Source organism: Aquarana catesbeiana, linkage group LG02, assembly GCF_042186555.1.
Source record: "Aquarana catesbeiana isolate 2022-GZ linkage group LG02, ASM4218655v1, whole genome shotgun sequence".
NCBI classification, from domain to species: domain Eukaryota; kingdom Metazoa; phylum Chordata; class Amphibia; order Anura; family Ranidae; genus Aquarana; species Aquarana catesbeiana.
In genome coordinates, this window is record NC_133325.1 from 130,389,092 (window position 1) to 130,402,655 (window position 13,564).

At 43.3% G+C, this 13,564-nt stretch overlaps 1 protein-coding gene across 4 annotated transcripts in view; it reads left to right on the forward strand.

Annotated features, from left to right (window-relative positions):
* Positions 1-13,564, forward strand: part of PSPC1 (paraspeckle component 1) — a 184,584-nt gene that overhangs the window by 26,251 nt on the left and 144,769 nt on the right. For all 4 annotated transcript variants that reach the window (XM_073613470.1, XM_073613471.1, XM_073613472.1 and 1 more), the window contains exon 3: positions 9,850-9,945. In XM_073613470.1, the coding sequence (XP_073469571.1) occupies positions 9,850-9,945 (96 nt within the window). The remainder of the gene's footprint in view (positions 1-9,849; positions 9,946-13,564) is intronic.

Genomic DNA, 13,564 nt, shown 5'->3' on the forward strand with positions numbered 1-13,564 from the left:
ACCAGTCTCCCTCCTTCTCCCCCCCCCATCCCCAGCCTTTTCTCCAGAAGCATGACAGGAGAGTCGGCAGTGCGGGAAGCGCTCGTTTTTTTCAAAACTCGAGGGGGGGGCGGTAGAGGAGGGGGCGGGATGTCAGCACAGGTGCTTAGACTCCCACTCAGGCCAGCTGCAGGCTATTAGAGGCACTCTGTACAGGTGCACTCAGCCTTCTGAGAGACACAGAGCTGACGGTCGCATGTAAGGTGGGACACAGGCATTCTCCTAGGCAGCATTTACTGAAGTAACACCAGACTGAGCATTGGGTGGCAAGGCTTTTAGCCAGACTACATCGCTCAGCGGGCAGTGTTCATTTGTATACCTCACACCTTGTTGCTTTGCACTATGGGTAGAAGAGGTTCAAGCACCCCAGGAACCAGAGACACTAGGGGATCTCGTTCAGGTTCTGAGGGCCCCCTGTCGGCAGCATCCTCCCCCCCCCTAAAGATGGGCCAGGGACGGCTAGCCAGGGGGAGCCATCGGGGTCAGGGGCTACACCTGCTTCTGGCACTTCAGCCCCTGTATATATTACACAAGAGGTTTTTTCCTCAACCATTAATGGTCTAGAGGAAAGATTAATGGCCGTGATTACGTCTTCACTCAGTGGAAGAAAACGCACTAGGCTTTCCTCTGTTCCCCAAGACCCTCAGACAGAGGAGCTCTGGGATAAAGGAGATGAATCCCTTTCAGAGGATCGATGATGGATGATTCCTCTTCGGAGGATTCGGGTGGAGAGGGACCCTCTGCGACTTCCCAAGAGGAGAAAGTCTTAGTGCAGATCCTCACTGGATTGGTCCGCTCCACATTTAAGTTGCCCATACCTGAAACTGCTAAAGAATCCTCTTCTGCTTTGGGGTCACTGAAACCTTTCCAAGCAGCACATGCTTTTCCTGTTCATACTTTACTTGAAAAGCTTATTTATTCTGAGTGGGATCACCCAGACAGACGTTTTTTTCCGCCGAGAAAGTTTTCAACACTTTATCCGATGGAAGAAAAGTTTATTTAAGGATGTTTTCTCCTTAGCAGGATCAGTGACCCAACCTGCAGTAGCAGCGATTGGAGTCTGTCAATACTTAAGAGACCATGTTAAGCAGGTCATCAAAGTATTACCTGAACAGCAGGCCCAGGGGTTTGCTAACCTTCCAGCGGCCTTATGCTTTGTGGTTGACGCCATTAGAGATTCTATCGTGCAAACCTCCCGTCTTTCACTGGGGTTGGTGCATATACGTAGAATCCTATGGTTGAAAAATTGGTCAGCCGAAGCACCATGTAAGAAGCTACTGGCTGGGTTTCCATTTCGTGGTGCAAGGTTGTTTGGAGAGGACTTGGATAACTATATCAAGAGAATCTCTTGTGGGAAAAGCACTCTCTTACCTGTCAAGAAGAGTAAGCGTCCCTCTTTCAAACGGACTCTTTCCCCAGCGCCGGGGGCTTCAGCCTCCAGGCAGTCTCGACGGCCGCCTCCATCGGGGTCCAGAGACAAGAGTCAACCCCAGGGACAAAAGAAGTCCTGGGGAAAGAAGCCTACTAGGCAAAACACTAAGACCTCTGCATGAGGGGGCGCCCCCGCTCACTCGAGTGGGGGGAAGACTGCGACAGTTCTCAGAGCTCTGGCACGAGGACTTCCAGGACAGATGGGTAGTCTCCACGGTAACCTTAGGGTACAAGCTGGAGTTTCAGGAATTCCCTTCTCCTCGGTTCCTCAGATCAAATGTTCCCAGAGACCCAGAGAAGAAGCAGTCGCTCCTTCTAGCGTTAGAGCGACTTTTGTCGCAGGAGGTCATTATGATAGTTCCCGCAAAGGACCAGGGGTTGGGCTTCTATTCCAACCTTTTTACGGTCCAAAAGCCAAATGGGGATGTCAGGCCCATTTTGGACTTAAGGGATCTGAACCGATTGCTAAGGATTCAATCCTTCCGCATGGAATCAATTCGAACAGTAGTTCCCACCCTGCAGGGAGGAGAATTTCTGGCATCAATGGACATCAGAGATGCATATCTGCATGTGCCCATTTTTCCTGCTCATCAGAAGTTTCTGCGCTTCGAGGTAGGAGGGCGCCATTTCCAGTTTGTGGCTCTGCCTTTCGGGATAGCCACTGCACCTCGAGTGTTCACAAAGATCTTGGCTCCTCCTCTGGCCAGATTAAGGGCTCAGGGTATAGCTGTCATAGCATACCTAGACGACCTGCTCTTGATAGACCGGTCGGTAGCCTCTTTGAATGGAAACTTGAGGACCACGGTCAGGTATCTAGAACACCTGGGTTGGATCCTCAACTTAGAAAAGTCTTTCCTAAAACCAGTAAGAAGACTGGAGTATTTAGGTCTGATTATAGATACAAGCCAGGAGAAAATATTTCTACCCCAGGCAAAGATCACTGCTTTGAGAGAGCTGATTCTGACAGTAAGGACCAAGAAGGGTCCCTCAGTCCGCCTTTGTATGAGGCTACTAGGGAAGATGGTGTCTTCATTCGAAGCAGTTCCCTATGCTCAGTTTCACTCAAGAATGCTGCAACACAGTATTCTGTCGACCTGGAACAAGAAGGTTCAGGCATTAGACTTTCCGATGCACCTGTCGCATGCGGTGCGTCAGAGCCTCAATTGGTGGCTCATACCCGAAAACCTGCAGAAGGGGAAATCCTTTCTACCGGTTACCTGGACGGTGGTAACAACAGATGCCAGTCTGTCAGGTTGGGGAGCAGTTCTGGAACAGGCTGCGGTCCAAGAGGTATGGTCCAAGACAGAGAGGACCTTACCCATCAACATTCTGAAGATCCGGGCGATTCATCTATCTCTAAAAGCCTGGACTATCAGGCTACAGGGTTGTCCGGTCAGGATCCAGTCCGACAATGCCACAGCAGTGGCTTATGTCAATCATCAGGGAGGCTCCCGGAGCCGAGCTGCTCAAAAAGAGGTGAACCAGATCTTAGTCTGGGCAGAGATGTATGTGCCATGCATATCGGCAGTTTTCATCCCGGGAATAGAGAATTGGCAGGCGGACTATCTAAGTCGCCAGCAGTTACTTCCAGGGGAATGGTCTCTGCATCCCGACGTCTTTTGGGCCATATGCCAAAGATGGGGGGTTCCAGATGTAGATCTCTTTGCATCCCGATTCAACAAAAAGATAGACAGATTTGTGGCAAGGACAAAAGATCCTCTTGCATACGGGACGGATGCGTTGGTGATTCCGTGGCATCGGTTCTCACTGATTTACGCATTCCCGCCTATTCTGCTACTACCACGACTCCTTCGCAGGATCAGGCAGGAAAGGAAGTCGGTACTTCTGGTGGCCCCCGCTTGGCCCAGAAGGACTTGGTAGGCAGAAATAGTAAGGATGACGGTGGGTTCCCCGTGGACCCTACCGGTACGCCCAGACCTGTTATCTCAAGGTCCAGTGTTCCATCCTGCCTTACAAACGCTAAATTTGACGGTTTGGCTATTGAGACCCACGTTCTGAAGAGTCGTGGGCTCTCAGGTCCTGTCATATCTACCTTGATTAATGCAAGGAAGCCAGCTTCCAGGATGATTTATCATAGAGTCTGGAAGGCTTATATAACCTGGTGTGAATCCAGAGGTTGGCATCCCAGGAAATATGTCATAGGTAGAATCCTTGATTTTCTACAGATGGGATTAGAGATGAAGCTGGCCTTGAGTACCATCAAGGGCCAGGTTTCTGCCTTATCAGTATTATTTCAGCGGCCACTTGCTTCGCATTCTTTGGTCCGAAACTTTATGCAGGGGGTAATGCGTCTTAATCCTCCGGTAAAAGCGCCCCTAAACCCCTGGGACTTGAATTTGGTCCTGGCTGTGTTACAGAAACAGCCTTTTGAACCAATAAGTCAGATTCCTTTGGTCTTGTTGACAAGGAAATTAATTTTTCTGGTGGCCATCTCTTCTGCTAGAAGAGTATCAGAATTAGCAGCTCTTTCCTGTAAGGAGCCTTATTTGATTATACACAAGGATAGAGTGGTACTACGCCCTCATCCTAGTTTTTTACCGAAGGTGGTTTCTGATTTTCATTTAAACCAAGACATTGTTCTACCTTCCTTTTTTCCAGATCCCTGTTCTCCGGAAGAGAGATCTCTACATTCGTTGGATGTAGTAAGAGCAGTTAAGGCCTATCTAGGGGCAACTACTCGGATCCGCAAGACGGATGTTTTGTTTGTGCTGCCAGAGGGTCCCAATAGAGGACAGGCAGCGTCAAAAGCTACCATTTCTAAATGGATTCGACAGTTGATCATTCAAGCTTACGGTTTGAAACAGAAGATTCCTCCGTTTCAGATCAGGGCACATTCCACAAGGGCTATTGGTGCTTCTTGGGCAGTGCATCACCGGGCCTCTATGGCTCATATCTGCAAGGCCGCAACCTGGTCTTCAGTTCATACATTCACCAGATTCTATCAGGTGGATGTGAGAAGGCATGAGGATATCGCCTTTGGGCATAGTGTGCTGCAGGCAGCGGTACAGGGTCCTCAGGTCTGATTGCACCCTTCTTGGTCGTGGTTCCCCCCCCTCAGGTAGCATTGCTCTGGGACATCCCATCAGTAATTACTGTGGCTCTGTGTCCCGTGATGTTCGAGAAAGAAAATAGGATTTTTTAAAACCGCTTACCTGTAAAATCCTTTTCTTTCGAAGGACATCACGGGACACAGAGGTCCCGCCCCTCTTCTAATACACTATATTGCTTGGCTACAAAACAGAGGTATCCCTGCAAGGGGGAGGGATTATATAGGGGGTTGAACTTCCTGATAGGGTGTGCCAGTGTCCAATCACCAGTGATACCTATATAACCCATCAGTAATTACTGTGGCTCTGTGTCCCGTGATGTCCTTCGAAAGAAAAGGACTTTATAGGTAAGCTGTTTTAAAAAATCCTATATATTTTTTTTTTTTGTATGTGTTCTTGAAATCTCAAACGCGGGGATATATTAAATCGGCTATAATACCTAATACAAGGTGTCGCCCAAATCCCTAGATGAGGGATGTTTGAGTTTCGGTTCTGTTTAAATTAACCACTTCAGCCCTGTAAGATTTGGCTGCCTGACCAGGCCATTTTTTGCGATTCGGCACTGCGTCATTTTAACTGACAATTGCGCGGTCGTGCAATGCTGTACCCAAACAAAATTGACGCTTTTTTTTGTTTTTTTTTTTGTTTTCCCCACAAATAGAGCATTCTTTTGGTGTTCTTTTATCGCCTCTGCGATTTTTATTTTTTGCACTATAAACAAAAGAGCGACAATTTTGAAAAAAAAAAAAAAAATTCATCTTTTTGCTTTAATAAGAATCCCACATTTTCTATAAAAAAAACACATTTTTCCTCAGTTTGGGCCGATATGTAAAAATAAATAAGTGCGCTTACAGTCTATATGCAAATGTGATTAAATGAATTAAATATACATAAATCTAAGTACGATGGATTGAATATCCTGAAAATAAGTGCACACTAATGTGCAAAAAGAAAAAAACGCATATTAAAATTTAAATGCATCAAGTACTGAATTTGTGATCACATCGATATATCACCAAACAAGCAAAAATAGTCAACAGTGAAAACATATAAAAATACTGAGCGAAGTCCATATAATAAACGGCAGAGAAAAATTCCATGAGCGTATTTCAAATCCATGAAAATAGGAGAACAAGTCCACAGTCCATCAAACCGTAACCCATATAGGTGAAGGAAGAGGAGAAGAATATATAAATGTGACTCCTAAATATAGTGAATCCAAGAAATATTGAAGGTGGACCCTTCAAAGTAGACATTCAAAGGTATTTAGAAAGAGGCATGTGGGTGTGTCTCCCCCCCCCCCTTCAGGCAAACGATTTGGACCACGCCAGGTTGGAGACGCTCGATCCATCGGCGGTGTTGGACGCTATCACCTCACGGTCCCCGCAGAGGGCTAAATCTGCTTGCGTACAAGACCTTGCCAATAGGGAGGTCCACCATTTCGGGTAAGGGTCCACCTTCAATATTTCTTGGATTCACTATATTTAGGAGTCACATTTATATATTCTTCTCTTCCTTCACCTATATGGGTTACGGTTTGATGGACTGTGGACTTGTTCTCCTGTTTTCATGGATTTGAAATACGCTCATGGAATTTTTCTCTGCCGTTTATTATATGGACTTCGCTCAGTATTTTTATATGTTTTCACTGTTGACTATTTTTGCTTTGTTTGGTGATATATCGATGTGATCACAAATTCAGTACTTGATGCATTTAAATTTTAATATGCGTTTTTTTTCTTTTTGCACATTAGTGTGCACTTATTTTCAGGATATTCAATCCATCGTACTTAGAATTATGTATATTTAATTCATTTTAATCACATTTGCATATAGACTGTAAGCGCACTTACACAGATATTGGTGTTTTTTTGTGCAGCTACATTCTTGTCTTTTTTTTTTAGCTCTATAGCGCGGTTTTTCTTTTCTATTTTTATTTAGGCCGATATGTATTCTGCATATTTTTGGTAAAAAAAATAAAAATAACGCAATAAGCGTATATTGTTTGGTTTGAGCAAAAGTTATAGTGTCTATAAAATGGGGTATAGTTTTATGGCATATATTTTTTTTTTTTTATTTTTTTTTTTATTTTTTTTATGGTGGCGATCTGCAATAATTTTTTCTTTTTTTTTTTTTTTTTTTTTTTCGGGACTGCGACGTTATGGCGGACACATCGGACACATTTTTGAAACCAGTGATAATTATACAGCTATCAGTGCTATAAAAATGCACTGATTACTGTATAAATGTCACTGGCAGGGAAGGGTTTGACACTAGGGCGATCAAGGGGTTACCTGTGTTTCTAATTGTGGGGGGATGGGACTGTCTAGGAGGAGAGATCGATCAGTGTTCATACATAGTATGAGCACACGTTCTGTCTCCTCTCCCCTGAAAGAACCAGGATCTGCGTGTTTACACACACAGATCCCGGTTCTTGCTCTGTCACAAGCAATCGCAGGAATCCCAGCGGTTATTGCACCGCCAGGCACTCGCATCAGCTTCGGGTAAACGCCATGTGCCTCTGGCGGCGCGCCCCTAGTGGCCAAAAGGCAAAGTGATGTAGGATAACGTCGTTTCGCCCAGCTGTGCCATTCTGCCGCATTAAAACTGCGGCGTCTGTTCTGCAAGCGGTTAACCACTTAACTGCTTGCCGACCAGCCACCGCAGTTTTACTGTGGCAGAATGGCACGGCTGGGTGAAACGACGTTGCCTTGTGTCGCTTCGCCTTTTTTGCCACTAGATGAGAGCATGCCCGGCGGGCGCGATGACCCCCCGGGCACCCGCGATCGCTCGTGACAGAGTGAGAACTGGGATCTGTGATCCCCTTTCTGGGGAGGAGACAGATCGTATGTTCATACTAAGTATGAACACTGATCTCTTTATCCCCCTGGACAGTCCCATTCCCCTACAGTGGGAACACAGTTAACCCCTTGATCGCCCCCTAGTGTTAACCCCTTCCCTGCCAGTGACATTTATAATGGTCCCAAAAATGTGTCAAATGTCCAATTTGTCTGCCGCAATATAGCAGTCCCTATAAAAATCCCAGATTGCCGCCATTACTAGTAAAAAATAATAATAATAATAATGCATAAATCCCCATTTTTGTAGACGCTATACCTTTTGCACAAACCAATCAATATGCTCTTATTGCAATTTTTCATCAAAAATATCTAGAAGAATACATATCGGCCTAAACTGAAGAAAAAATTGCTTTTAAAAAAAAAAAAAAAGATTTTATAGCAAAAATTTTATTTTTTTTTATTTTTTTAATTTGACACTCTTTTTTGTTTATAGCGCAAAAAAATAAAAACTGCAGTTGATCAAATACCACCAAAAGAAAGCTCTATTTGTGGGGAAAAAAAGACGTCAAATTTGTTTGGGTACAATGTCGCACGACCACGCAATTGTCCGTTAAAACGACGTAGTGCCATATCACAAAAAATGTCCTGGTCATTGAGCAGCCAAATCTTCCGGGGCTGAAGTGGTTAAGGACCAGAAGGATTTGCCCCCTTAATGACCAGGCCATTTTTTGCGATACGGCACTGCGACGCTTTGACAATTGCGTGTACCCAAATAAAATGTATGTCTCCTTTTTTTTTATTTTCCCCCACAAATAGAGCTGTCTTTTGGTGGTAATTGATCACCTCAGCGGTTTTTATTTTTTGCGCTATAATCAAAAAAGAGCAACAATTTTGGGGAAAAAAAATTTTTTTTTGCTTTTAATTAAATATCTAAAAATACAAATGTCTTCATCAGTGTATGCCAATATGTATTCCTACATATTTTTGGTAGAAAAAAAGTTGGTGTCTACAAAATAGGGGATAGATTTATGGCGTTTTTATTTATTTTTTTACTAGTAATAGCGGCGATCTGAGATTTTTAGCGGTACTGCAACATTATGGTGGACAGATCGGTCACTTGACTTTTTGGGACCGGTGACATTTATACAGTGATCAAAGCTAAAAATAGCCAGTGATGTATAAATGTCACTGGCATGGAAGAGGTTAAGTGTTCCCTAGGGAGGTGCTTCTAACGGGGGAGTGGAGGAGGAGAGAGATCACTGTTCCTGATCACTATGAACAGCTGATCTCTCTTAGAATGGGGATCTGCTTGTTTACATACACAGATCCCTGTTCTGGCGCTCTGGAGTGATCGTGGATGGTCGGCGGCCTCACGCATTGGCTGCAGCATCCTGCCCACCTACGGCGATTCGCGCAGCCACGCCGACCTGCTGCAGTATGACGGTGGGTGGTCGGCAAGTGGTTTAAAGCAAATTTTCATCTTCTTGGCCAATCCTATACCTGAGATGGCTTTGCTTTATTGGGTGGAATATATAGCCTTCTAAAGACTGAAAAGATCATTTTAATATTGCTTCAAGTGGTTCTAAAGCTTGAGGGTTTTTTTACCTTAATGCATTCTATACAATAAAACAATCAAAACGGGTGTAAATTACAAAGTATGTGTAATGCCCAAACTATTTGTAGTTGTGGATAGAATGGGTTAAGGATTAGAACATTTCCCAAGGCTTTTATTGCTGCCTATGTCCCCGTTTGAATAAATGAATACCCCCCAGGTAAGTATTAAGAGACTTTATAGGCAACGAAAAGAAAAATCAAAAGATGTATAAATTATATATTTATTTTAAAGAAGATATAAAATTATTCAGGTGCAAATATCACCAAAGAGTATATTGAATAAAAACAACAAGTTTCAACAATAAATCATTAGTGCGTGGTAGTTTTGTGGATATTCATTGTGACGCGTTTCAGGACACTTGAGGAGTCCTTTCATCAGGGGCGTTCAAGTGTCCTGAAACGCGTCGGGCTGAATATCCACAAAACTACCACGCACTAATGATGCTACGACGGCTTGCGCTTTGGAGCCAACCTGCCGCAGTATAACTGCGGCGGCTGGTCCGGAAGCGGTTAAAAAGTGCACATTTCTTCATTCAGGAGTGTGTTTGTTTGATTTCTGGGCATACACTGTGTGAGAGCTGATTGGAGGAAAGGCGCACACCCCACTACACATAGGCAGAGGAATGAAGAAACTTGCAGAGCTGTAGTGTGAATAGACAAGCTCACTGCTTATCTATCTCTCTATTCAGTTTTTTTGGGGGGGTCCAAATGAAGTTCTAAGTCTCTGAGAGCATGCAAACTCTAACATGAATCATGTCTGTGTGATGTCTTGACTCCTTTCTACCAAGAGTGAATGACACCTGCTTGGTGTCCCTACAGACATAAATATTCTCTCCAGTCACAAGGTGAGACTGTACATATGTGGTTTGATTAACTGAGTATATTTATTTTACCAGAACTCCGCGGCCAGTTATTGTTGAACCAATGGAACAGTTTGATGATGAAGATGGCCTGCAAGAAAAATTCATGCAGAAGACTCAACAGTATCTGAAGTAAGTTTAACAAAGGCGAATATCTGAAAATCTCCCTGCTATACGATTAAGAATTTTTCTTTTTTTTTTTTTTTTTTCAATAGTCTAAAAAAAAAATACCTGTTCCTTACAGAAACCTTGTCAGCTGATAAATTCCTGTGCTCTCTGCCTCTGACATTTATCAGCAACTTTCCCAGCTGTCTATATGGACTTTAGAACACCTTCCTCTGTTAGGGAGGCGAGGGGTAGTTTTTCTGCAGTCCTGTTCTAGGTTGTCAATACTGCTTCTCTATATATATATATATATATATATATATATATGTGTGTAAACATCCTCTTAGGACAGGAAGTTTTACCAGCATGATAATAAGATGGATTAAAAAGCCTGAAAAATTAAAATTTGTAGCCACCATATGTAAGGACTGGTAATCTGCAATATATTACATTTTTTGTTCTGCAATTAAACAATAATATAAAAAATTATAGTGTGTGTACTTGTGCTTAATAATTTCTGTAAAAAATTGTATGGCAAACCTAAAACCTGACTTCTCAAGTGTTCTATGTCCTTGTATTTCCTTTCTGGTGCACCCATGCTTGAGCTGCGGATGCACGTTAAAAATCCCCTGTGTAACATTGCCTACCAAACTGCATATTGCAGCATCCCTAGCGCAATTGTACAACTGGTCCTTGCAAAGCAGCAATAACGATAGGATGGAGGGGTCGGTCACCAATTCCATGGGTGCTGTATGTTGATGAGGCAAAATTATGCAAATAAAAGTAGTATTCTAGTTAGAGATGCCCCCAGGGTGGATTTGATTTAAATCAAGTCGATTTTAAATCGCAATCTAAATCTTGATTTAACCACTTAAGAACTTCCCGCCGTCGTTTTGAAGAGGAATACTGTTATGGCAGCAGCTAGCTGCCATAACCCCGGTATCCTCCATCAGTGGGCGGTCCTCTTTCAGGTAAATGTGGTCTCTGCGGTGGATTCGCTGCAAGATCACTTTTATCGCGTGCAGGAGAGGCCCCCCCTCCCGCCGCGCTCCGGTGGTCTTCGCTGCTTACCGGAGCCATCGGTAGCGGTGGAGACGATTGGGTCCTCTTCCCCGACAGGCATGGAGCCGAGTGAGGGAAGCATCTGATGGCCCCCACTCGACTCCACACCATTGGACGGCGGAAGCGTTGTCAAACATCCCTTCCGCCCAATAGTCCTAAAAATCAATTTTTTATAGTTTGTTTATTTTTTTATTATTGCACTTTAGTGTATGTTAGATCTGAGGTATTTTTGACTCCACATCTCACATTTAAGAGGTCCTGTCGTGTTTTTTTTTTGGACAATGAAAAAAATGAGAGAAAAAAAAATTAGAACACACATGTGAGGTATTGCCACGATTGTTAGAGTGAGAGCAATAATTCTAGCATTAGACCTCCTCGGTAACTCAAAACTGGTAACCTATAGAAAATTTTAAACGTTGCCTTTGGAGATTTTTAAGGGTAAAAGTTTGTCCCCATTCCACGAGCGGATGCAGTTTTGAAGCGCAACATGTTTGGTATCAATTTACTTGGTGTAACATTATCTTTCATAAAAATTGGGCTAACTGTACTGTGTGGGGTGTTTTTTGAATTTAAAAAGAGTATTCCTTCCAAAAAAAAATTGTGCTTGTAAGACCTCTGCGCAAATGCGGTGTGACAAAGTATTGCAACAACTGACATTTTTTTTCCTCTAGGGTGTTTGAAAAAAAAAAAAAGTTTGGGGGTTCTAAGTAATTTTTCTAGCAAAAAAAAACCAAACTGATTTAAAGTGGATGTAAGCCCGATTCATAAAAACCGGGGTTGTTGGCCGGCTAATTAGTCTGCGAGTTGTGCCACATCCTGAAACAAGAATTTAAACAGAGAAAATTCCCCTAGTGGACTTTAAAGGCACATATGAGAGGACATATAGGAAAATGTATAATAAGTAAATAGTAGTTTATTCATTACAAAAGCATCATAAAAAGCATCAAGATATAATACAAAATAAAGGGAGTGCGATTCATGCATGTAAACACATGTAACTAATGATACCAATGTACTTGCACCCGACGCGTTTCGGAGTTGTTAGCCTCCTTCTTCAGGGGTGGTTGTAAATGTTAGCAATGGTTTCTATATTAGAAATAGTGTATTTGACATAGACATGGTAAGTATATATACATCTCAGATCATAATGATATAGATACATAATTAAATTGGTTTCGTTTACACTTACATTAGTATGTGTGTAGATTTGCTACGCATTCCACAGAAGTTTAAAAACAAAACTGTCTGCCATCCATCATGTTTCCCAATTGTGATATATAAGAGTAGTTTGGCATGCCCAGGGAGTTAATATTTTGTATGTAGAAACGAAAGTAGCTGGGTATGGATATATAAGAGAGTTTTCCTTCCTTTATAAAAGGAAGAGGCCCATCGGTCTAGGGCGTATAGGTGTTTGGATCTGGAGTCCCACTGAGGCCCAATGCGGGTCCTGTAAAGTGCGAAGGTATAGGAATATATAGTGACCAGCCATATAGGTGTACTCAATAATAGAGAATTCTTTAGTGCAGATGTATCATACCTGATGAGCCTACTGTAGAGAGTTCAAACGGGAAACTACAAAGGGTAATAGATGTGAACTGAAAAGGTCTCGGATAACTGAAAAAAATCGACACAGGGGAAAGGGAACATATAGGAATCTCATTTAGGTGGATATGTAGTTTGTCTTGACAATTTAAAGTGTATATATAGGAATGTGTTTCAAATTTTTTTTTATTTATTTTTTTTTATATATAGTGGCACAGGTATAACCAGGTTGTCCCTGGAAGGTAGTATCGAAATTAATTAGGTGCTCCTATATTCAATCACTAAGAAAGGGAGGAGGGAAGGGAAAAGAGGGGAAGGAGGAGGGGGGGAAAAAAAAGAGGGAAGGGAGAGGGAATTAGGGGAGGGTGGAGAAAGAGGGGGGGGGGGGGGAGGAGAAAGGGAAGGGGAAAAATGGAGAAGGAGAAAGAAAAAACAGGGCACAGGAGTTCAGATGTATTGGGGACTTGAAATCTTCTAGTCACAGCAATCAGGTTAAGATAGGTGAATACATGTAAGTATAGGCATAGTGTCAGGATAACTCACTTTGTGTTGTAACAGCTCACACCGACAGCGTCCTGCCCGCAGCAAAGGACGTCTGGTGTGAGCTGTGCTTGAGTATTTACAGCCCTCCCCACCAATCAGCTGTTGGTGTAATAGCCAACAGCTGATTGTGGGTGGTGGAGGAGGGACGGACGCACTTATAATGGCCCCCTGGGTGGAGTGAGCGCCGTCGAGCCCCCACCGCGCATGCAGTGTTTTTTTTTTTTTTTTTTTTTTTTTTTTTTCAAAGCACGAAGTCCCGTGGCTTTCTCCTGTTCTGTTCTTCTGTTAGCCTGATAACTTCTGACAACTTCTCCCTCAACTGTGCTAAAACCAGGCTGAGTTTTGTGTGATGGGTGCTATAAATGGATCAGCAGAGAGCTGAACTAAACGGGAAACAGCTCTGCAAGTCTCTGTCTATGTGGAGGGGGGTGTGTGCCTTTCCTCCAATCAGCTGTCTTTGCTGTATGCGAAGACTTCACTCCCAGTGCTCAACAGGAAG